Here is a 26,075-nt window from a genome sequence, read left to right as displayed (position 1 = left end):
CGATGTATTCCATTTTTTTTCTTATAAATTGATTAAATAAATAAAAAATAAAAAATAAAAAAACTAGATCTGAATACCTATTGGTACCAAGACAAAGAATTTTGAGAAGACAAGCTAAGGTAACTGAAAAGTTTAAATAAGCCAATTTAAAAACCAATATTTAATTTAGTTTAACTTATTTGAATCCACTAAATATAGCAGCTAACTGACAATAGCTAGCATATGTGTGCTAACATAATTAGCAAAGAGTTAGTATAGCCTACTTTGTTAGTCAAATACTCATTTCTTTTTATAAAAAAATAAAACCTTAATTAGTAGCTGGAAATGTTAGACAAAATTGACTGTTGTATTTATTTAGGTATTTATTAAGGTAGTAGCCTAGTTATTTATTGTCATATTTACAAAACCACAGAATTATTTTTTTTAGAGTGTGATGTCAAGGGTTGAACTCTTGTTGGCAATAAACAAAAAATATAGCACATTTTGATGTGTACTTGGATTGGAAGGGTTAAGTTTCATTTTACTCATGGAGGTGGAGCACTGAGCAAATAAAACAATCTGTTTTGATTCTGTCCTCCCCCTCAGTGTGGTGAAGATGGTACAGTCTGTTTCCAAATGCTCTGTGAACTGTTCAAGAGGCTGAATGCCACACACAGACTGTCTGAAGATGCCCTGATACACACCTGTTCTGTCCAAGAGAAACATGATAAATGCAGAAATGAAAACCATCTTACTGTAGGGCTGCTCATTATTGGTAAGTGAAGCTTTTCTAAAATATTCTAAAATATTAAATCTAAAACATTAAATTGTTATTATTAGATGAGCATTTAACTAATCAGTTTTCTCTTTCTTTAAACATTATATTACATATATATATATTTGTTTGTTAGTTTGGTTTGAACATAAACAATCATCTGTGTGAAGATGTTGTATATTACAGCCGTTTTAAATCCAGGTAACATTTGCTTATTAGTACAGTTCCGAAGTAAATGACTGTGAAAATCACCTTTAAAAAAATGGTACATTTTTTTTTAATTTTATTTTTAATTAAATGTCATGTTGTACAATAATTCTGCAGAGGCAATTTAAGACTAATGTAATATGTAAATATTTTTTTGACTAAAGGCCAGTCTTCAATCAGAATTCTGCCAAAGGTTAGTCTGCTCAGAGGACATTATCAGTAATATTATATATTAAAAATGAATTATCTGGAAACTGATACATCAATTCCGAACTCTAACAAGTAGTAATAAAATTATGTATTTGGCCTAAACTGGCATTAGCTTCCTTCCCCCATGCATTGGCTTGGCTGCTTTATTGAAATGTCATGACCCAAATGGCAGGTTGCTTGAGAATTTTTTTTTTTTTATCCTTCAAACTGAGTTGGAACTGTGGAAATTTTGAACTGAGATGGAATAACAATGGGATGATAATAAGTAAATATAAAGTATAAGTCATAACACAAGTAGGAAACAAGTGCTGATAAAAAACTATAGGCCCTACCACTGTAAAGTGACACAGGGGAGAATAAAGAAGGCGCACTTTTTTTTTGCATGTCTATTGCAAACATTAATACAGTATTCACATATTTATCTGCTTCTTACAGAGGTATTTTAGAAATCTATACTCATCCCATAACTGTGTTAATTAGTGTCAAGTACAAAGAGTGCTGATGTTACAACCTACCTCACAACTTCAATAACCAAGAGGTTGTTTGACACTTAGTGATTTCCCCGCTGTAGCTCAGTTCTAATTGACTAAACTGATGGTGTCATAACACTCCCTGGAATCTCCTTCTCAATGTGAGTTGTACTGCGGAATGTAAATAATAATTGGTAACACTTTATTTTACAGTGTCTGTCCTAGTTGCATATGTTACATACCAGAGTAATAACAGTAAATCATGCATAATTGCATGCAACTAACCCTCAAACAAATCCTAATCCTACCCTAACCCTATAGTAAGTACATGTAGTTGCTTAATATTTCTCAGTACTTTAAATTACAGCAGTAACCATTTAGAATATATCTCCGTGTCCAGCAGATTCAGAGAACCACTCAGACAAGCCTTCTCTGAGCTGCTGTTCTCCCATGGGAGAAATCTCATTCTAGAATGATCTCTTTAACCAAATGAGTCACTGCAGAGCAGAATAAGTATCTCCTCATAAGCATGTGTTCAGTCTTGTCTCTTTACGCCCCGCATGGTGTTCTAGGACATGCAGCTATTATCCTGTGCACTGGAGAGAAGAGCAAGGGATGCATAAATGTGCTCTTGGTACTTTTGATTCCCAGCAACATGTGGTTGTTGTGTAAGATGTCTCAGTGTGGTATTCTGGGTAATTCAGCACAGTCAGCCCACGCTTTTCCTTGCTTTGTAAGATGCCTTACACTCTTGTAAGATGCCTCTTTGTGTTCACCTTGACAAGACACTTAACCATCTTTCAGCCCTTCAGCCTTCCTTCAATCTGAAGACACTTTATAAGAGAGAACAGCTGGTTGTATATGGCTTTTTGTTAACAGTGTGCAACAAACATATTAAACAATCTAGATTTTTAAATTGTGAGTTGTTTGCCTGTGAAAAAGTTGCTGCCACAATGGTTATCTGGGCATGGTTGCAGGAGTGGTTGCTTGGAGGTTATATACTGGCCAAGAGTCCTATGAGGCTCATATAATATTCTGTTATCTAGATTTGTCCCTTCAGTGTAAGTCTACTTTTTCCACTCATTTTATCATCAGCAAGAAAAAAATTGCCTGATTGCTTAGAAACGTATTGAGCAACGTATCGTGGCCACGAATTAAGAATTTTGTTCCCGCAACTTATTTAATTCATTCCTCCGTTATATGTAATTTGTTGCCACTATCTAATTAAATTATAACAAGGGAACAAATTAGTAAAACTTTGGCCACAAGTTAACTAAAACGAGGAAATTAATTAATTATAAATGTATAAATTGTGGGAATTAATTCTTAATTCATGGCTGCGATGTCTATTTTTTGCATGTCATGTGCAGGGCTTAATAGAAAAGTAATACAAGTCGCACAGTTTGAGGTATGATTCTTGTTCATAGCTCGTCCTTCGGATGAGACGTAAAACCGAGGTCCTGACTCTCTGTGGTCATTAAAAATCCCCTCTCTCATGATGAAGTAAATTTGAGCACAAATTCTGCACACTAGTGCTGGGAGAAAAAATCTATTCACCTTACTATCGCAATTTTTTTGTTCTTTCTGTTCTTTGTCCTGTCTCGATAATGCTTTGTGATTTGTTAGTATCTTTTCTGCATTTTTCTTTTATTTATTAATAAAGTGTTTTTTTTTAACTCTATCATTGTGCGCTTTGTACAGCACAGCCACCCATGACAGCTAGTGAGAGTCCCCCTTCATGGCTGATGCTGATACTGATATATTGTCACCATCACTCAGGGGCTGTTTACACAACATCGTTTTCAACTAAAAACGACACTCGGTTACTAACGTAACCTCGGTTCTCTCTAGAGAGGGAACGAGTGTTGCGTAAGTTTAGCTTACGCTACGGGAAAACTCCTTTTCTCGAGAATATTGAAGCAAAAAATTATCCTTAATTTTTTATAATTTTAAACGCATTTGCTGCAGCAGGCAGACATAGGCGAGGCAGCTCACGCGCCCATTGGCTGCTCTGTGGCAACTGCTGCAACCTATCAGTGCGTCTGGCATGACTCCAGGACCAATGGGAAGCCTTCCCTGAGCTACGTCATGACCCGCCAAAATGGGTGTGGCCTAAGCCTATAAATACCCATTGCTTATAGGTTGCACTATTATTTCAGTCAACTGGAAGCGAAACCATAACGCAGCACAAGCACGGCAGGTTACGCAACACTCGTTCCCTCTCTAGAGAGAACCGAGGTTACGTTAGTAACCGAGTGTCGTTCTCTTACGAGAGTACTCTCGTGTTGTGTAAGTTTAGCTTACGCTACGGGAACCCCATGTAAAACGCTGTGCGTGCTAGATTCCAACACTAATGTCCCAAGGGCAGTATACCCGGGGCTCATGTAAAAGAGGAATAGTCGCATAAGCGGCAGAACGGGGAGGGACGACTCTGTGTTATAGGATAGGTGCTTACACATATATAAAGTTAAGGCAATACATCAACCTTGAAACTGCATAGGCCCACAGGACGCTGCAAACTTATCAACGGTCTGAGCAAACTAAGTTGGTCAGGCGTGTTAATGTAGCATAATTAGACTGAGAACAGCCTAGCCTGTAAGGCGGGCACTTCCAGGTTATAGAACCTTACAAATGTAGACAGGGAGGCCCAGCCTGCCGCCATAATGTCTTGAAGTGAGACCCCACTTGTCCAAGCCCACGACGAGACCATGCCTCTAGTCGAGTGGGCCTTGACACACAAAGGGCAATCCAAGCCCTTGGATGCATAAGCCGACGCAATAGCGTCTACTATCCCTCTAGACAGGGTTTGTTTCGAGATGGCTAGCCCTTTTCACCGAAGGAAACAAAAAGCTGCTCTGTCTGCCGGAAGGCAGCAGAACGTTCCACATAAATTCTCAAAGCCCTTACTGGTCAGAGAAAATTAACCCCAACCTCACTGTCGGACGCAGGGAGGGCTGACAGGGAAATGACTTGCGCTCTTAACGGGGTCGCAAGCACCTTCGGGACGTATCCATGCCTTGGTTTGAGGATGACCTTTAAGTCATTAGGCCCAAATTCCAGACACGTAGCACTCACTGAGAGCTGTGTAGGTCGCCCACCCATTTTACTGAGGCCAGCAGAAAAGCGATTTTGAAGGAGAGGTATTTCAACTCTACCGCATGTAATGGTTCAAATGGGCCGCCTTTCATGGCCTCTAGGACAGTAGAAAGGTCCCACACTGGAACCGAAGGGGCCCGAGGAGGATTCAGCCTCCTAGCTCCCCTGAGGAAACGGATTATGAGGTCATTCTTTCCCAGCGACTGGCCATTTACAGGCTTTGTAAATGCTGCTATAGCCACCACATACACCTTGAGCATGGATGGGGTTCTCCCGCTGTCCAACAGCTCTTGCAAGAAACAAAGCACCTCTGTTACCTCGCAATCTAGCAGGTCCAATTCATGAGCTGAACACCATTCAGCGAACACTGACCATTTAGACACGTAGAGCCGTCTAGTAGACGGAGCTCTAGCCTGTGCGATCGTGTTCATCACTCCCTCCGGGAGGTGAAATGGTAATAATTGATCGCCAACGCATGTAGGGCCCACAGTTCGGGGTAAACTGCGCCCCCGGCCTGAGACAGTAGGTCCTTACTTAGCAGAATCGGCCAACTCTTCAACTCTGGGAACCACACTTGATTCTCCCAGAACGGGGCTATCAGTATTTTCGAGCATTTGCACTCCCTGATTCGCTTGATTAACTGTGGTAACAAGGCCACCGGGGGAAACGCATAGAGAGGAAGTCTGGGCCAATCTAGGGCCAGCGCGTCCCTTTCTTTTGAAAAGAATACTGGGCAATGAGCTTTGGCCTGCGACGCGAACAGGTCTACCTCTGCTCTGCCGAAGATGTCCCAGATGTTTCGCACCACCAGGGGATGCAAGGACCATTCCCCTGGTCAAATATTCATCAAATATTGCAAATTATTATTCTGCTGTAAAACAACTCTAAAAAAGACATTAGTGTCATCATGCAGCTCAAGTCAGTTCAGTGATTATTCAGTTCAGTTCAATAAGTGCTGATGTTGCAAATTTCATCAATTATGGAATTAAGTCGATTCAGCTATAAACAGATCTAAGACAATAGTATCATTATTCAGCCCATCTGAGTTAAAGTTTTGTTCTCTTACGAGAGGTTCTCTCGTATTGCGTAAATTAGCTTACGCTACGGGTAAAGTCATCTTTTCTCGAGATATGAAGCCAAAAAATTATCCTTAATTTTTATTCATTGTCAACGCAGTGCAGCAGCTAGCAGACCTAGAGCAGGCTATCTAGCGCGCTCATTGGCTGCTCTGCCCTCACGCGTCACAGCCCGCCAGAATGGGAGTGGCTTAGCATATGAAAGGAAGGCTCGGAGGCTGATACCCTGATTTTCGTCTCTTCAGCGAAGCTCTCTGCATCGCTGGATCTCTGAGAGAAGCCGCCGCCGTCGAAGCAAGCGACAGAGCAAGCAGAGGACAGCGCCTAAGGAAGCCGGACGATTCTTCGCCGCCTTCAGCCATCCGTGCCTGCTTCGCTATCTGGCGTCATATCCTTTTACTGCTGTGTGTGTTCGCCGCTGCGACACACACTCTCGCTTCTAAAAGAGAAATTTCCTACGAGGCGTTGTTTCAAATGCCTCGCACCACTTCCCGCTCTCTCTCTCCCTCTGTTCGAGCCGCGCAAACTGCGCCGTTCACAAGGGATGTCAGAGATGCGGACGATTACGGGGCTCGCTCTCTCCCTCTGTTCGAGCCACGCAAACTGCGCCGCTCACAAGGGATCGCAGAAGCGTACGGTCACGGGGCGAGTTTTTCTTTACGTTCAAGAAAGCTACCCCGCCCCCCGCGCCCGTCACTCACTGGCGAAAGGAGAAAAGAGAGCGTTTTAGTCCCGTCGAGGCTGGACTAACCTCCATTTCACACATATTTCTCAGTCCCCTCCTAAGTTCAGGCTACTGGAAATATCAATACTGCAGTAAACGAGCCTGTTATAGTACACGCACGCCTACAAAACATGATGATGCTCTCTGGCTACTCACCCCTCTTCCCGCGCTCTCTCCCTCTGTTCGAGCCGCGCAAACTGCGCCGCTCACAAGGGATCGCAGAAGCGGACGGTCACGGGGTTAGTTTTTCTTTACGCTACAAGAAAGCTACCGCCCCCCGCGCCCGTCACTCACCGGCGAAAGGAGAAAAGAGAGTGTTTTAGTCCCGCCGAGGCTTGACTAACCGCCATTTCTCACATATTTTTCAGTCCCCTCCCAAGTTCAGGCGACTGGTAATATCAATACTGCAGTAAACGAGCCTGTTATAGTACACGCACGCCTGCAAAACATGATGACGCTCTCTGGCTACTCGCCCCGCTTCCCGCGCTCTCTCCCTTTGCTTGTGCCGCGCAAACCGCGCCGTTCTCAAGGGATGTCAGAGCGGACGGTCACGAGCAATGTTCAGCACCCCGCGTGCCTCACTCACCGGCGAAAGGAGGAGAGAGAGTGTTTGTAGTCCCGCTGAGGCCGGGCCAACCTCCAATTCTCACACATTTCTCAGTCCCCTCTAAGTTCAGGCGGCTGGAAATATTAATATTGCAGTAAACAAGCCTGTTATAATACACGCACGCCTGCAAGCTAACGCCGACACGAAACATGATGACGCTCTCTCATATGCTCGCGCGAACCAATAGCCTATGTGTTCTCCCCCTGTGGCTCAGTAGCGGAATCTTAGGCTTTCGCGCCAGAGACCCGTGATCGATTCCTGGCTCTGGCGGGATAAAATGATAAAAAAATAATAATTATGCTGTTCGCTGCTCCGAGCTCGCGGCCAGCTTTCTCACATGCAGAAAGTGAACCCGCTCCTCGCACCCTCCCGCTCACATGATGGTGCTCGAGTAATTATGAGAGTCTAAACATATGAGCCTTCAAAGCATTTCGCGCTGTCAGTCACCTTAAAAAGGCGACTGCAGATGTGTATTTTGAGTGTAGAAAATGTGCCCACAGCCCAGTGCTCACCCCTACACACAAGCACGATCTCCCCTGTGTGTCTGTCACAGAGCTCACTCTCACAAAGTGGGCACGCGCCGCTCGAGTGATAAGCGTAGGAATTGTGCCCACGAGTCAGTGCTCACACCTACCCACTGCCCGCTCTGTCACACAGCTATCCCAGGGTTCAGATCCTCTAAGTTATCCGGCTCACGCCGACGGTGTTATGAGTGTAGAAAATGTGCCCACTTCCCAGTGCTCACCCCTACACACAAGCACGATCTCCCCTGTGTCCCTCACAGAGCACACTCTCATAAAGCGGGCACGCGCCGCTCGAGTGTCAAATGTAGGAAATGTGCCCACGGTTCAGTGCCCACACCTACCCACTGCCCGCTCTGTCACACAGTTGCCCCAGGGGCTAGATCACATAAAGCTCCCAAACACTGGCCGTGTTACGAATGTAAGCCCTGTGCCCGCCCACGAGCGCTCACACTTACTGATAAACACATTAACCCCCACGCCGCTCTCGCGTCACGGGTTTCTCACTGCAAAATGTTCTCCATCCCAAGCGACCGAGTCATTGAGTGCTGTCTAGCCAGTTATCGCTATCAGCGAGCTCCCGTTCCCCAGCATCGGCAGCGCGCGCGCCGCACCGCGCTAATTCCTCTGTTACGAGTTCCCTATCCCGCGCAGTGCAGCGGCCGGGACCCAGAGACCATTCGACCCCTAGCTATGCATGCGGAAGCGTGGGAGAATGGGTGCTGAACATTGTGAAACGGGGCTATTCGCTGCAGTTCGCTCGCCGTCCCCCGCACTTTCGAGCACGGACCGAGACGAGAGTGAATACGGAAGCAGCCCATCTGCTTCATACAGAAATAGCGAAACTATTGTGCAAGGGGGCAATAGAACGAGTGCATCCTTCTCTGACCGAGGCGGGCTTTTACAGCCGTTATTTCCTCGTACCCAAGAAGGACGGAGCCCTCAGACCTATATTAGATCTGAGATATTTGAACAAAGCTCTCATGAGACGGCCGTTCAAAATGCTCACAACCAGACAAATCCTTGCGCAAATTCGCCCGAGGGACTGGTTTATTTCTCTCGATCTGAAAGACGCATGCTTTCAGATTCAGATTATACCCCGTCACAGGCCATTCTTGAGATTCGCCTTCGACGGTCAGGTATATCAATACACCGTCCTCCCGTTCGGCCTGTCGTTAGCACCCCGTACATTCACGAAGTGCATGGACTCGGCCCTCGCTCCCCTGAGAACACAGGGTATGCGAATTTTGAACTATTTGGACGACTGGCTGATACTGGCGCAGTCAGAGGAAGAGCTCATATCTCACAGACTAGCGCTTCTCAGCCACCCGAAAAGCTTGGGTCTCTCGGTCAACTGGACCAAGAGCTCATTAACGCCCAGTCAGTCAATCTCTTTTTTGGGAATAGAACTGGACTCGGTGGCTATGACGACCAGACTGTCGACACAGCGCGCGCGCCGTATTCGACATCTCGCCGCGTCTTTTCAGAAAGGCAGGCGATTCCCCCTGAAAACGTTTCAGATGATGTTGGGCCACATGGCCTCAGCTGCAGCGGTGCTTCAGCTGGGCTTACTGCGCATGCGCCCGCTTCAGCGCTGGCTGAAAGCGAGAGCGCCCCGCAGAGCGTGGACTGCCGGCGGCTCGCGAGTCAGTGTGAATCAGGGTCTCAGCCCTGCAGCCCTGGCTGGCGACCGAATGGTACCAACGGGGAGTTACAATGGGAGTTATCTCTCACCGGAAAACAATCTCAATAGACGCCTCCAACCTAGGTTGGGGGGGGGCACTTTTCGAGGGCAGACCGGTCTATGGCCTCTGGTCAGACCAGGAGAAATGCCTTCCCATAAACTGTCTGGAGATGTTAGCGGTCGAGAATGCGCTGAAGCATTTTCTCCCATACCTGCGAAGTCACCATGTACTAGTCCGCACGGACAACATGTCAGTGGTGTCCTACGTGAACCGTCAGGGCGGGATCAGATCCAAAACCCTCTGCACGCTGGCGGAACGCCTATTCGTTTGGGCTCAGGGCTCACTGCGCTCGCTGAGAGCCGTGCACGTGCCCGGTCACCTGAACGATGGCCCAGACAGACTGTCCAGAGACAATGTTCCCCCGGGGGAATGGTCTCTGCACCCCCAGACAGTCCAGCTTCTGTGGCGCCTTTTCGGCAGAGCGTAAGTCGACCTCTTCGGGCCCACTGCCCGAAATTCTTCTCGAAGAGCAAGGATGCGCTGGCCCAAGCCTGGCCCAGCGTCCCACTGTACGCTTTTCCCCAAATCTCACTGTTGCCCCAGGTGATCGGGAGAATCAGAGAGACGCGCCACTCAGTGCTGCTCATAGCCCCGCGCTGGGGGAACCAGACATGGTTCCCGGAATTAAAGCGGCTGGCAGACACAGCCCCATGGCCGATCCCGGTGAGAAGAGACCTTCTCTCTCAAGCCCGCGGTTCGATCTGGCATCCTCATCCAGAGCGCTGGTCTCTGCATGTGTGGATAATCAACGGATACCCGCTGATTTGCCAAAAGGGGTCGTGAACACAATCACGCAGTCTAGAGCTCCCTCTATGAGACGGCTCTACGCGTCCAAATGGTCTGTGTTTAACAAATGGTGCACGGGGAAAAATCTGGACCCACAAACGTGTGGGGTTTCGTGGGTTCTGTGCTTCCTTCAAGAGCTGCTGGACATGGGCAGGTCCCCCTCCACGCTCAAAGTTTATGTTGCGGCTATTGCAGCGTTCGCCGAACCCTCGGTTCCGATTTGGGATCTGTCTTTGGTCCTGGAGGCCCTGAAAGCTCATCCCTTCGAACCTTTAGACACTGTGGATCTGAAATACCTCACGTTCAAAACCGAGTTTTCTGGGACTCATGTAGTGGATGGCGTTGACAAGGGGTTCCCGTAGCGTAAGCTAACTTACGCAATACGAGAGAACCTCTCGTAAGAGAACGTAATCGGTTACTAACGTAACCTCGGTTCTCTCTAGAAGAGGGAACGAGTATTGCGTAACCTGCCGTGCTCGCGCCACGAGCTCATTTCGCTTCAGTCGACGAAAACCAGGGTATCAGCCTCCGAGCCTTCCTTTTATACGCTAAGCCACTCCCATTCTGGCGGGCTGTGACGCGTGAGGGCGCGACGTCACGCCAGGCTCACTGGTAGGCTGTTGCAGTTGCCGCGGAGCAGCCAATGAGCGCGCTAGATAGCCTGCTCTAGGTCTGCTAGCTGCTGCACTGCGTTAACAATGAATCAAAATTAAGGATAATTTTTTGGCTTCATATCTCGAGAAAAGATGACTTTACCCGTAGCGTAAGCTAACTTACGCAATACTCGTTCCCTCTTCTAGAGAGAACCGAGGTTACGTTAGTAACCGATTACGTTCTCATTCAAGACTGTCAGTGCTGTCAAATCAATAATATTACTGAATAAGTAAAGTGTCTTATAAACCCCAACTGAGCAAGCCAAAGGCGAGAGTGGCAAGGAACCCAAACTCCATCAGGTAACAGTATTGAAAAAAACAAAAACAAAAAAAAAAACCCAGCAGAAGGACCGTTCACTGGAGGACCACTCTCTGGGCTTTTTAGATCTGCCGTGTCTAATGAACATCTTGCAGTGAATGGTCCCTGAGAGGATTTTGAGTCTGAACAGATGCGTGAGCCGGCAACAAAGTGTGTCCCAGTGGGTGTGCTTGTGGAGTTTGTGGGTATGGAGGAAAGCCTCACCCACACTCCCGCCACTGAGGGTGAGCAGCTGCTGCTGGCCTTTGCAAATAATTATTATGATTTGGAAGAGGATATTTCCCTGATTCTCCTGTCCCTGCTGGTCCTTCCCAGCTCAAAGTCTCCTATGGCCCCACTGGTTCCGCCTAGCTCAAAGTTTCCTGTGCCCCCACTGGTTTCACCCAGCTCAAGGACTCCTGTGCCCACACTGGTTCCGCCCAGCTCAAGGTCTCCTGTGCCCCCACTGGTTCCACCCAGCTCAAGGTCTCCTGTGCCCCCATTGGTTCTGTATCCTGTGCCCCACTGGTTCCACCCGGCTCAAGGTCTCCTGTGCCCCCATTGGTTCTGTATCCTGTGCCCCACTGGTTCTACCCAGTTTAAGGTCTCCTGGCCCCCACTGGTTCAGCCCAGCTCAAGGTCTTCTGTAGCCCCATTGGTTCCACTCAGCTTAAGGTCTCCTGTGCCCCCACTGGTTCAGCCCAGCTCAAGGTCCCCTGTGCCCCCTCTGGTTCCGCCCAGCTCAAGGTCTCCTGTGTCCTTGTTGATTATTCACAGGTGTTCCTTGTTAGTCATAAGTCTCTGTGTGCATATAGCCCTCAAGTCTTTATTTTGTATCTGTTCACTTTTGGATTCAATAAAACTGCACTTGGGTTCGCATTCAACTCGCCTCCAGTGGACATACAGTTACAGTGTAACTATGCATTTAAGTACTGAGTGATATCAATTAACAACATGCACTTACCATAGAGTTATATTCAATTCACATTTATTTGTATAGCGCTTTCACAATGCATATCATTTAAAAGCAGCTTTACAGAAAATGCATGTTTCTACATAACAATTTAGAGAGGGCATCTTGAGGTAGAAACATAAGCAAATGGAAAATAATTAGCGTAGCTGCTGTTCATAACATTTCAAACAAAAGATAATTATGTGAATTTCATCGGATATAACTGGAGTACAAGGTTGTGAGATGTATTTTGTGAATGCTTGACTAAAGAGATGTGTATTTAATCTAGATTTAAACTAGGAGAGTGTGTCTGAGCCCTGAACATTATCAGGAAGGCAATTCCAGGGTTATGATAAGGGTTTGGTGTAGGGATAGTTACATGTAATTATGCATAAATTACTGTTATTACTATAGTAAGTACATGTAACGTGTAACAAAGGCACTGTAAAGAAAATGTGTTACTTTTTTTCGTGACAGGACGTTTTTGTGTAAATGAACGATTAAGTCGGTGCTTTACATTTCCCCATCCGTGGATGATAATGAGGCGGTTGCCATGGAAGCAGAACAAGAGGACGAGACACATGCACATGCTGTAACATTCTATAAATAGAGGGACAGTAATTAAAAACCTTTAACCGAACCTCTTTAACATTATGGGATTACGGGGGTATTAATAATTCACACTGCATGCAGCCTGTGATAGCCTGTTTTTTGTTGTTTTATTTTTGATTAGTTTTATTTTGGATGAATGTAAGAGTTTAATCACCTTTCACCTTTATTTATATAGATAAAGATGTATATGCTTTATACAATACAGATTGTTTCAAAACAGCTTCACAGTAATAAACAGGAACATAACTGAATCAATGAAGCTGTAATGTGTAGTCCGTTTTAGTTTTGTTTTAAATGTTCTGTTCCTGTTTTGCCTTTAAAGTCCCCCTATAGTCAATCATTTTATCCCTTAAAACTCGTCTTTGATCGCCAAAATGACATATTTCAACGTTTCCTGTGAAAAACATTCTTCATGCCGTAAGCCTTAAGATAGCTTGAATGTAACTCTACACCCTACACCCTTGCTTAACTCTACACCCTTGCTTTATTTAGACCCATGAATATGCTAATTAGCCCCGCCTCCACTCACTCACACTCACTCAACTTTGTAGTACTCTGTACTCAAGTTACTGTAGTAAACGCTGCACAATGGCATCACTCTTTACATCGTCGGACACATAACGGTAATTAATATGATTAGCCTTTTGCTTGACCACATTATCAAACAGCTAATAATGTGTTGCTATGTTACTCAAGCCATGTTCCGTTCGCAACCTCAGAGTCAGACAGCTGCCTTCTAAAAATCAGCATCCGCAGAAACGCTTTGAACATCATAGAACGTTAGTGGGAAAAAAAGGCATTTAGTTGATCATAACATCATAATATACAGCATAATTCACCCACTATATTGCTAAATGTACCTGATTTTCAACAGAAAAATATACTGGGATAACCTAGCTTCTCTTGAGACTCCGCCCCTGCTTCAGAGCAGTCATAGTTAATGATAAAGCCCGCCTGTACGTGATTGGTTACAAGGTAGTTTATGACATAAGAAACACCGTCCATTTCAAACTGCATTTTTGAGACTGTCTTTGGTTCACTGCAGTTTTAAGGAGAAAATACTCAGCAATGGTGTTGACTTGGTGTGTCTGAAAGCATATTAAAAACACCACATAGAGATATAAACAACATTAAAAGCTTGATTTTCTCTAATTCTCTAATTAGTTTCCCTGGTTGTTAACCAGTTTCCACACCTGTACTGTTTTATCCTTGATTACACTCCTCATGTATTTAATCCCTGTGTTTTGTTCAGTTCTCTGTCTGGTATCATCTTTGTTCTACGTAGTTGTGTTTATATTATCTCCTGTATTCTCCTGTATCTTGAAAAGAGTTATTATTAAAGACTGTTGTCAGATTATAACCTTCGTCATGCACATCACTACTGCCACAGTTTGTGACAGATGCAAACTTCATCAAATATTACAAATGATATTTCTGCTGTAATACAGCCCTAAAAAAGACAGTAGCGTCATTATACAGCGTTCAGTGATGATTCAATTCAGTTCAATAAGTGTTGATGAATCCGTGTATCATTCGTTCAGTCGTTTTTTGAATTAATATTGAATATAGAAAAATGAGAAAACGGTCCCTTTTTCGTTTTTTCATTTTTTACAAAAAAAAACGAAAAACAAGAATTCAGCTGGATTTCTCGTTTTTCGTTCTCAGTTAGAAAAATGAATAAACAGCTTGAATATTCGATTTCTACACGTGGGCGGGAATTAAACGCCCCTTTCCTCTGATTTGTCAGCCGAAGATCAAACTGTTCCGTCATCAGTTCTGCACAGCAGAATAAGAGTCCTCCGTTGTGCGGATTCTTAACGTATTTATTGCAACTACATTTAATCTTTTTCTCATCAAACCACCAGACTAACGAATGTCTTGACACAACCCGTACCGGGGAATAGACTAGATAGGGCTTTCTTCTGTGTATATATAAATTCACCTACGATTTGCATCAGCCGGCTGTTAGCCTATATTGTCTCACTCGCCCAGTAATTAATAATATATATATATATATATATATATATATATATATATATATATATATATATATATATATATATATATATATATATATATATATAAATTAAGATATAAATCAATATAATTAGTTGTAAATTAAATATTTTTAACACTAATACAAAAAGAAAAGAATAATGCATTGAAATATAATTGGCCTATATTAACGTTAACGTATAAACTGTCATTCAGACTGACTAGCCTATCTAACAACTGGAGAAGTTTTATGATGTAGGCCTTGTGTTTCATTAAAATGTATTATAATTTATATCTCTAGGATGCGCGCTTGTGCGTGGCGCGCCGGGTCATGTTGAGAGGGAAACGCGCGCGTCACATCGTTGTAAAAAAAGCATATTCATAAATAGTGTAAAAGACCGGTAAATAAAATACAACATTAACATTATAAACACTATTAATAACATAATATGCGTATTTTAACGAGAAACTGAAACTGTACAGGAGCAGACGTTGGTTTCGGGCATATCTCTCATTCGTCCAGTAGCCTATCCATATTTGCAATGTAACATTTGGATGCTAATTAATAATGTAAAGAAGGCTTCGTACTTCATTCGAGTCCCAATACTACACGTAAATCAGCATCTCCACAGCAAGGGAAATTAGTTTGGAATATCAACAGACCAATTAAGCAGAATAACGTTTTATATGTTTGGTTGACTGTTTTATTTTAATAACGAACAGGCTGCGACACCCGACATCACTTGGATGTGTTGCTCAACAGGGGATTTAATAGCTACTGTCGTTTAATACTCTCATTCGAAACAGTAACATTATATGTCTATTTGTGTACTTTCAAAATGACTACAACATATCATATGCCTTTGAAATTATTATATAAGAATAATAATTATTATAAATGATTATTATATTCTTTCTGGCGCACACCAAAAATCAACCAAAATAGCCTACAGCCAATAGCCTTCTTGGCGCGCCTATATATTTTTGAAGGTCAACATTAAGATTAATCACAGCGTGCTTGTTAAAAAAAAAAACCCTGTGACTTGACTTTACAATCCGGAAAATAGCAAATTATTTCACGGACCCCCTGGCACTTGAGAACTCCTGGTCTACACAGAAGAAAGCCCCGTCTAGTCTATTCCCCGGTTCGGGTTGTGTCGAGACATTCGTTAGTCTGGTTATTTGATGAGAAAAAGATTAAATGTAGTTGCAATAAATGCGTTAGGAATCCGCACAACGGAGGACTCTTATTCTGCTGTGCAGAACTGATGACGGAACAGTTTGATCTTCGGCTGACAAATCAGAGGAAATGGGCGTTTAATTCCCGCCCACGTGTAGAAATCGAATATTCAAGCTGTTTATTCATTTTTCTAACTGAGAACGAAAAACGAGAAATCCAGCTGAATTCTTGTGTTTCGTTTTTTTGTAAAAAATGAAAAAACGAAAAAGGAACCGTTTTCTTATTTTTCTATATTCAATATTAATTCAAAAAACGACTGAACGAATGATACACGGATTTTGATGTTGCAAATTTAATCAATTATGAAATTAAGTCGATTCAGCTATAAACAAATCTAAGACAATAGTGTCATTATTCAGCCCAATTGAGTTAAAGTTTTGTTTTCATTCGAGACTGTCAGTGCAGTCAAATCAATAATATTACTGAATATTAAGTGTCTCATAAACCCCAAATAAACAAGACAAAGGAGACAGTGGCATAGAACCCAAACTCAGTTTTGACGAAAGAGGGTTTTGCTTAGAAGCCTATCACCTTCGAGTTCTACAAAACGAGCCAATGGCAAAAGAATACCATGGGTCTGTGGAATTTGCCAGCGTCGTGTGTATAAAAGGAGCTGCGCGTGCAATCTCGCATTATGTTTCTACTTCGGAGCCGAGTGTTACTTCACTTCTCTCCACTGCAAAGCTGTCTACGAGTTCGAAAGACGAGACTCTTCAGCGGTGTTGGTGTTACGGTGTGTTCCAGCGAGATCTCATTCCTGCTGCTGGTCTGTGAAGGGATCTGCCAACAGTGTGTTTTCTCCTTACATGGGCACTTCACACTGCTGTTGAGTTTTTTTTTTACAATGACGATGACGTCATGTCTATCGCTGCATCACAAGGTGGGCTTGAGTCATCTGGAGATGAAGACTCGGCTGTGTCTTCGGGGGTGCCAGCATTGCCCAAGTCTGATCCAGAACTGACTGCCATGCTTTCCCGGGCAGCCACGAGCATCGGGCATGAGTGGAACCCTCTGCCATGTCCTGAGTGCTCAAGGCTTGATGATTGGTTTTTGGGGGTAGAAAGCCCAAGAAAGGAAAGCCCAATTCCTTTCTTCCCGGAAGTGCATGAAGAGGTCATGAGATCGTGGAAGTCTCCTTTGACTTCTCGCGACCGCTCATCGACCTCTTCTGCCTTCTCTGCCCTCGATGAGACCGCAGCCAAAGTGTACACTGGGGTCCCCTCGGTGGAGAGTTCTGTGGCGAAGCAACTGTGTCCCCAGAGTGCCTCCACCTGGTGCGGCGACCCAAAGCACCCCTCCAAGGCCTGTAGATTTTCGTCCACTCTCGTGGCCAAAGCCTATAGAGCTGCGGGGCAGGCTGCCTCCTCTCTGCATGCTATGGCCACCCTGCAAGTATATCAGGCACGGGTACTCAGAGACATGCATGAGGGCAGGGCTGATCCAAGGGCTGAGCTGGGCTCTTCAGCAGCGCGGTCGAGGACTTCGCCCAACAGTTCTCGGCCGCCCAGAAGCAGACTGGGGCTATAAAACATGTTCTGTTCGGGCTCAGATACCTCAGTCTGCTCGCCGCCAAGGGCGACCCCCTGCAGCTCCCGTCCCTCCCGCCCGGCCCCAGCAGCAGCCTTCACCTGGGCCGCGTCGTGGAGGTGGCCGCAGGAAGGCGCCCCAGCCCGCATTTGCCCTGCAGCCTGCCAAACGCCGGTCCTCCTGATGCGGCCAGCACAGAGATAGGCTGACAATTGATATTATAACTCTATATCAGAAAATTTGTTACATTTCAAGTTTAGGAAAGAAGGGCATTCCCAGGGTGAGATTATGCCCTCTAGACCTACAATAAACTAGATGAACTCCAAGTGGTAACAGATGGTTTGCTATCAATGTGTGTGTACATTTTTGTGGGTGAATCTTACAGACATGATCTGTTTTACCTCTAAAGGAAAGAAATAATAAATTATATTTTTGCATAAAATCACATTGGATACATTCAGTCAAGTTTCAACTATTTAATATGACAGTTTGGGGCAGGTATCCACAGTTTCAATCGGGCAAGTTTTGTCACAATTTACTCATTTCATGCTGTTCCAAACCTTTTTTTGCTGTCATATGTGGGAAAACAAAAGAATACATTTTGAAGACTATGCTTGACACTATTTTCCAAGCAGTTACAATGAATGTACATAAACATATTACATAATTTGTCCATGTGGTTTTTACGCTATATTCCAAGTCATCTAAAGTAAAATAGTTGCTTAAGATTACATCAATATTTATTTCTTAAACCATTTTACATTGTGACTTTCCCCCAAATCTCATTACTATGAAGCCAACAACAACAACAACAACAACAACAACCCAAAAAAAAAAAAAAAAAAAAAACCTGTGAAAGCACATAAGCATTGATTTATAGAGTGCCTATGAGGTGTTACAGTGTTCACAAAGAGCCACTAAAAAGGAAGAGAAGAAAAGGATAGAATGGTTAAATGTTTGTCTAGCTGAGGTTATTCTTTATCCATTATCATAGAAACATGCTATGATTGTTTCTGCATTTATTCAAGTGTGTACTACATAGCACACAGTACGTGTAAGCAAGAACATACACAAAATTAAATATTATATAATGGATAAGAAAACATATTTACTAGAGTAGAATTAGCATGTAAATGATATGCTTTCTTCAAATTAACCTACACGTGAGTATTGTTAAAAGTTAGAATGTTTGGTTGCATAAAAACTTTGGGTTATACTTTATTTTAAGGTGTCCTTGTTACAGTGCAATTATATATTTAAGTACTGAGTAATATTAATTAACAACATGTACTTACTATAGGGTTATGCTTTAGTATAGGTTTAGTTTTGTCATGGACTGCATTTCCCCATAATCCTCTCTAGCACCTAAATAAGCACACCTGGAAGTCATCTAGCCCTCATCCCCAACACTATATAGAGCACACACACTCCCTCCGTCATGGTCTAACCTCATCTGATGCTACAGACTACTTACCTCCTTTATGTTGTTGACTACCTTGTTAGATACTGCTGTTACCTCTGCTGTTACCTCATCCAAGTGATCTTTCAGTCATTCCTCGACTCAGCGTTGTTCCCTTGTGTGTAAGCTTACAAGTCTATCACATCTGCTTACAATCGCAAGTGTCATCTCTTACCTGTTCATTCATTGTGTTCCAGCAATATCTGCAAATAAACCTACCTGCTTTGAGTTTTACCTCAGTTATGGTCATTGCGTCCAAGCCTGAGTGTGAGAAGTTTCATGTAATTATGCATAATTTACTGTTATTACTACAGTAAGTACATGTACCATATGTAATGAGCACACCTTAAAATGTTAGCAAGGTTGTTTTTTTGTTTCGATTCTTGTTTTGCTTAATTTTGTTGGTTTCCTTTTGCTTAGTTTTTGTTTTAGTTCTTCATGTTGTTATTTTCTTCTGTTTCACTGATTTCGGTCGAGGTGTGTGGCTGATAATAAAGAGCACGACAAAGGAGATACGATAAATAGTCTTTAATTGTAGATTCCACCAAGAAAACACACAGGAGATAGCTTGAAGAAACAGAATAGCACACTCTAACACTGACGAGACAGGACACTGAACTAACCAAAACAGGGAGTACTTATACTAGAACTAAATGAGGGAACTTCATTTAATTAACATGGGCCAGGTGAAAGATGAATTAAAGAAACACATGGGAAAACTCGGTCAACTGAAAACGAGCAAACAGAAGGTGAACAATGAAAACAAAGACAGAACATACTCTGACTGTACTCCCCCTCCCAGAAGGCGCAGCCTCACGCTAAAACAAAAAAGAAAAAGAGTACAGCCGGGTAGCTGGGAATGACCAGGGTGGTGCTGACAGGATGGGAAGCCTCCAGGGTGGCGCTATTAGCATGACTCTGGAGCAGCCTCATGGGCTGGAGCCAACACTGGAGCTGGCTCAGGGGCTGGAGCAGACACTGGAGTGGACTCATGGGCTGGAGCCATCACAGGACTCTGGTCGGGCTGGAGCCATCACTGGAAACTGGTCAGGGGCTAGAGTGGATTTGAGTGTTGCTCAAACACACATAACAACAGCAACATAAATGGTAAGAACCACCTCTTCGAGCCCACCAGGGCAGACAGGAAGGGCAGGCTCTGAAACTTCACTCACAGGAACAGACTTGAGAATTTCTCTCACTGGTACGGACTCTGGAATTTCTCTCACTGGAACAGACTCTGGAATTTCACTCACGGGAACAGACTCGGGAATTTCTCTCACTGGAACGGACTTGGAACAGACAGTCTCTGGAATGGACTCTGGATTGGAGGTCCTGATGGTAAGGTCCGTGGAGGGCTTTACGCAGGCTTGGGGTTTGCTGGAGTGCCCAAACGTTTTCGGGGTGGGACTAGATGACAGCTCGGAATGTCCTCATTAATTTCCTCAATAACTAAATCAGAACCATTCATTTTTTTGCCATTCACACCTGCTAAATCTGATCGTATTTCAATTGGATATGCACAAAGATTTAGTTTACTAGAACTAAACAAGGGAACTAATGAGTTAATTAACAAGGGCCAGGTGAAAGAGATGAATCAATGAAACACATGGGACAACTGGGGGGAACACAATGAAAACAAAGACAGAGCAGACTCTGACAATTTCACTCATAGCAATTTTCACACCTTTTTTGCAAAAAGATTATATTGTTTCTTTTATGGACAGTTTCACAGACAAGGCTAAAGCCTAGTTTCAAGACTAAAAGGCATGTTGAGCTGTTTTAACTGACACCGACATATCTTAAAATATGTCAGTAACATTGTTTTGTCTCAAGTAATACTCAAGTAATTGCCACCAGTAATGTTTTTTCTAAGGCATGTTTAAAAAAGCTACTTAGATGTCCTAATTGAACTAAGACCTAATCCTGGCTTAATCTAAGCCTTGTCTGTGAAACTGGGCCATAAAGTTCTAAAAGAGAATATTAAGCTTTCCTCTACTTTTGGAAACCAACTTTTATAGTTTTTGCTTAAATTGCCTATTTTTTTTTTAAATAATTTTGAATCTAGAATGGCAGTGGTGAGATGACGGAGGTGGAGCCGGCTTTGGATTTTGCGTCGTCGGGTCGGTCGGGTCGTCGTAATGCTCTGCCGGATATCCTGGGCTCTCCTGCCGGTGTCAACCCCTCTGACCTGCCACTCAAACTGGCTGAACTCTCCCTCACAGGTAAATCAAATGACACATACACACACATTTTTGTGTTCTGTGCATTAATTGTCCCTTTGCTCTCTTTCTTCAGATGGTCCTGGAGGAGCTCAGTCTCCAACATCACAGGATGCTCCACTCCCTCCAGAAAGCTCGGAGGAGAAACATGGATCCTGAAAATTTCCCTCAATGAACACCTGTCCAACATCACTGATGGAGAAAGAAGGAAAATCATATATAAAGGTGGCAATACCTCAGTGACAAGATATCTGTGCAGAATAACATTTGACTGCACAAGCTATGGCTACTTGCAAGTGGACTTGCAGACTTATGCCTGTGTGTCTGTTATTTCCAGGAGACCATAGGGTAAATGTCCTAGATAACCTAGGGGCCATTGGTCAAGTGATGTTCTGGGCAGAAAATTTTACTTAAAACATAAAATTAATTAATAAAATTAATAAAACTGAAATAAAAATAAATAGAAATATAAAAAACAAAAAACAATAAAATGACAAAAGCACAAAATTGGCAAATTCAAACTATTAATAAATACTATAATAAGATAAAACTAATACTACACGGGAAGCTATGGTCATAAATTACTGAAATACACAGGAATCACAGCACACATCTGATATTTGTAAACAAAATAATTTCAGTTCAAATAGACAGACAAACAAAAGTGGTTGGAGTAGCTGCAGTGTGTCAAAATGGAAAATGGGCATCTGTCAACTAATGCATGTCTTTGCGGTGTAGACAGCTCTGTTAATTATGATGGAAGTGATCTAGTTTTGCGTTGTAGATTTAACGTACAGTAATATATATATATATATATATATATATATATATATATATATATATATATATATATATATTTTTTTTTATTTTTTTTTTTATTTTTTTATGGATATGAGCAGGCAGGCTCCAATGTTTATCTGGGCATTTATATTAGTGTTTTTGCTATTTTAATAAGCCATGTGGAAAACACACAAACTGACATTCATGAAGGCCAGAGATGTAGTTTAACATTCCTTATTATATCGTCACCTTCCTAAAATAATTGCCTAAGTAATTTTTTGACAAAGATTATTGATTTTTTTTGCATAAGTCATCTCCTCATGATGCTGGCCACCTCTGGTAAAATCGCCCACATCCTCAGTTGAACAGATCATGCAATTCTACCCCTATAGTATAATGGCCTATGTCAAGAGTGTGACTTAGGGCGTTTTTCCACTGGGTTCGTTTGCTGCGGTCCGAACCCGAGTGCGCTAGTTCCCGGCGCCCCCCGCAGCGTTGGTCTGGTTTCACACTCAATTAGTTGTATCGAACCCAGGTGCGTTTGCAGTGATCTTACGTCATCGCAAACGCACACGGAAAACGCATGGAGAATACAACTCGTGTGAGGAAACAATGATATTCGACAGTGATACGCATGCGCGGGATACTATACTTCCTGAACAAGCGCGCACCCGAGTCCGTGTTGCTTGCACATTAACGCGAACCGCGCCACGGTTCGGGAGCAACCGAGCTCAGACCACCTCCTCCAGGTAGTCTCGGGTTCGGTACTCTAGTGCGCACCCGGGTCCGATGACAGCGTTCACATTAGCGATTTTTCATGCGAACCGTGCCCCGGTCCGCACTAAACTGCCAGTGTGAAAGCGCCCTTAGGCCGTTTTATTTTGCCTAAGTCAAAAGACAATGAGACTTAGGCAATTTTACAAGCTTTTCAAGATGGCAGCTGCATCAAGAAGAACAAAAATCTACTCAACCTCTGAAGTTAGGTTCAGTTTTTTGTGTTTTCTGAGAAACCTGAAAAAATGACTTGGGCAATTATTTTAGGAAGGTGACGATATGGAAGTGTTACATGTATGGTCTGTCTCCCATGTTTCATAGTGTTTTTGGTTTAGTCATGTGACCCAGTTTTCCCCTGTCTGTCTAATTATCCATCTCATTCACCTGTGTCCTGTTAATTATCTAATTTAGTTCCTTTTGTTTGCTCTTTGCATTTAGACACTGTGTTCTCCCTCAGTCTTCGTCTGTTTTCATTAATGTAAGGTTGTGTTAGTCTCCTGTTCTGATGTTCCTGATTCCAAGTTCATTCCATTAAATACCATTCTAATTGTTCTCCTTCGTCTTCGTGCCTGTTTCAACTACACGTTACGTAACAGAAGAATGGATCAATACCGAACTATGGAACCTGCAGTCCAGCTTCTTTGTCTGGAGCAGGAAGACCGCCCGCTGGAAGAACACACACAGGATTTTCTCCAACTGGCGTGCCAGATGCACTACCCAGACCGCTTGCTCTGTGCATTTTACCATACCAGCCTGAGCGAGCGGTCAAAGGCACTTATTCCAGCGGGCGGTCCAAAGGAAGATTTTGCCGCTTTTGTGGAGTGGGTGCTGGTAAATAACAACTCGCCATTTACCATCGGCCCCGCTGAGGATGACTGCATTACCAGCCCCACTCCACCGCTGCCAGAGACCAGCCGAGAAGTTGCATGTGCCCACCGCTGACCATGGAGACCGGCCTGTCATGATGGACGAGCCCAAACCGAGAAAGAGGTCGGAAGGAGTCATTGCCCCGGAGCCTGTTCCACATGATGAGTCTAACCAGGTGCGTGAGCCGGCAATATCGTGCGTCGCAGAGGGAGTGATTGTGGAGCTCGAGGGCTGGGAGGATAGCCCTGCCTACAACTCCACTGCTGTGTGTGAGCTAAACAAGGCCTCTGGCTCTTTTATATTGAGGAACTCAAATAGGTGTTTGAGGTAGATCTTATTGACTTTTTTTGGTGACATTATCTCCACTGTTTCTCCAGTGCCACCTGTGTCTCCAGAATACCATCCCAACCTCCCTCTCCCACCTCCTCAATCAGCCAGTTACTCAACCCTGCCTCTGCTGCTGTCCTTCATCCCCTCGGCATCCCCTACATTCTGTGAAGACCTGCCCAGTGTCTTCAGGCCACCAGCTCCATCCAGCACAGAGGATCCCCTGTCTGCGCCTCCAGCCTCCTGGCCCATCTCTCCACCTTGGCCTGTCGACACTTCGGCACCACCTTGGCTCCTCCCTCCCTCGGCTTCACCGGAAACCCTCGGCCATACGGCTTCTCCAGGCTCCCTCGTCCCTCCGGCTCCGCCTTGGTCAGCCGTCGACCTGTCTACACCTCTGGCTCCGTCTTCCCCCTGGCTCCGCCTCCATCCTCTGTCCTACCGGCTCAGCCTCTGTCCTCTGGATTTCCAGTTCCACTTCGAATGCTCGTCGCCGTGGCTCCACCTCGGTCTCCAGTGCCATCGGTCTCCAGTGCCATCGGTCTCATGTGGGCACACTGGCCCCTCCTGCTCCTGGCTTCTAACTGGCTCCTCCCACCATCCACTCCCCCATGGACTCCTTGTGTGTTTACCCTAAACTCTTTTTTTTTTTTTCTCCATGCTCTCCTCCAGAGCCCCCTCTATCTTCAGTTGGACTATTTACAGTGCGAGGTCACACCTTTTTTGGGAGGGGGCGTTCTGTTACAAGTATTGTCTGTCTCCCATGTTTCCTAGTGTTTTTGGTTTAGACAGGGGAAAACTGGGTCACAGGACTTTCTAATTAGTCATCTCATTTACCCGTGTCCTGTTAATTATCTAATTTAGTTTTTGTTTGCTCTGTATTTAGACCCTGTGTTCTCCCTCAGGGGCTGTTTACACACCGCTTGCAACTAAAAATGTGAAACTTATGCGTTTTGGCCATTCGTTTACACCAACAGCAGAGTTTTGGGTGCCTGAAAATGCAAACTTTTGAAAATGGGTTTCAAAGTGCAAGTTTTTGAAAATGGTCTCTGTGTAAACAAACGCAATCTCTGAAGACGATGACGTCATGCACATGCGTATTATGTGTTCAGTCCACAGTGTTTCATCGCCATCAAATGGCCTGACAGTAGAAGACCCCGTTTGTAGTCGTTTTCGCGGATCCTTGTGAATGGGGATTGTTTTGACAATGGTGTCGTCTGTACACATAAAACTCAAAGGAAAACCTTCTCTGTTTTAAGCATATCGTTGTCGTGTAAACATACCCTCAGTCTTCGTCTGTTCTCGTTAATGTAAGGTTGTGTGTGAGTCTCCTGTTCTGATGTTCCTGATTCCAAGTTTATTCCATTAAATACCATTCTAATTGTTCTCCTTCGTCTTTGTGCCTGTTTCCACTACACGTTTTGTAACAGGAAGAGGCACATTTTGATTGCGTAAAGATTACCCATATAATTGAACTCTGTGTAGAGGAGTTCAGTCATTGTGATTGTCATTGCCATGTCTTTTGGTAAGAAACAAATAGGTTCCAACAGTTAAAGTGCTATTTTGTTGCAAACAAACTATTGCATTATTTTCCTGTTATCTCTGTAAAGCTGTTTGAAACAATCTGTATAGTTAAATGCTATATAAATAAATTTGACTTGACTATTAAAAATATTCATATCAGATGATAATATTGGTATGTCAATATATCAAGAGCGCATTCAAAAATAAATTATATTAACACACTGTATATCAAATAAGTGAACACAAAGTAATGATGTCATGCTGATCTCTCCTACTGCATTAATTATCTCTTCACATACCAGTGTCATGGTACCTGTGTGTTACAAAAATCTTTAATTTAATGTTAGGTCTTGCAGTTATAGTGTGAGTGTTAATCAGTTGCATTTTGGACATGTGAAAGAGGCAGGTTACCTCTAACATAAACCATGAAAGTCTTTGAAAGATTCTTATGGATATTTATTCCAAGCAAACAGTGATAGTTTGTGATCAGCATATGTTGGGGAAGGTGGCACTGTCACTGGTGTTGCCAACACAGTATGCATCATGTCTGAAAACACAGCTTTCAATGTCACCTTCTGTCAGTCAGCAGCTTGAGACTGGACGACTGTTCACAGCTATTTAACACATTAACAGACGTGCCAGTTTAGAGACT

At 43.7% G+C, this 26,075-nt stretch overlaps 1 protein-coding gene across 2 annotated transcripts; it reads left to right on the top strand.

Moving 5' to 3' along the window:
- The first annotated feature begins 608 nt into the window (after positions 1-608).
- LOC309511557 (cAMP-dependent protein kinase inhibitor beta-like) lies at positions 609-24,428 on the top strand. Of its 2 annotated transcripts, XR_014210662.1 has the most exons (4): positions 609-754; positions 20,998-21,154; positions 21,228-21,376; positions 23,302-24,428. XR_014210662.1 is itself a non-coding variant. In XM_082186845.1 (3 exons), the coding sequence occupies exons 2-3, from the start codon at positions 21,013-21,015 to the stop codon at positions 21,308-21,310; spliced, it is 225 nt and encodes a 74-aa protein (XP_082042971.1). In that variant the 5' UTR covers positions 611-754; positions 20,998-21,012; the 3' UTR covers positions 21,311-21,955. The 2 variants fall into 2 exon arrangements, 1 of the variants encoding a protein (XP_082042971.1); XM_082186845.1 differs by lacking the exon at positions 23,302-24,428 and having other exon boundaries at positions 611-754; positions 21,228-21,955.
- The last annotated feature ends 1,647 nt before the right edge of the window (positions 24,429-26,075 follow it).

This window comes from Leuciscus leuciscus, assembly GCF_965113295.1.
Source record: "Leuciscus leuciscus genome assembly, chromosome: 12".
Taxonomy (NCBI): Eukaryota; Metazoa; Chordata; class Actinopteri; order Cypriniformes; family Leuciscidae; genus Leuciscus; species Leuciscus leuciscus.
Note: the sequence above shows the minus strand (reverse complement) of the source record. Positions and strands in the feature narration are given on the sequence as shown.

Excerpts from the sequence above, each read along its gene's own strand:
- LOC309511557 (XM_082186845.1), top strand. The coding sequence starts at position 21,013 with ATGACGGAGGTGGAGCCGGCTTTGGATTTTGCGTCGTCGGGTCGGTCG. Across the intron at positions 21,155-21,227 it reads GGCTGAACTCTCCCTCACAG|ATGGTCCTGGAGGAGCTCAG; the intron begins GTAAATCAAATG and ends CTCTTTCTTCAG.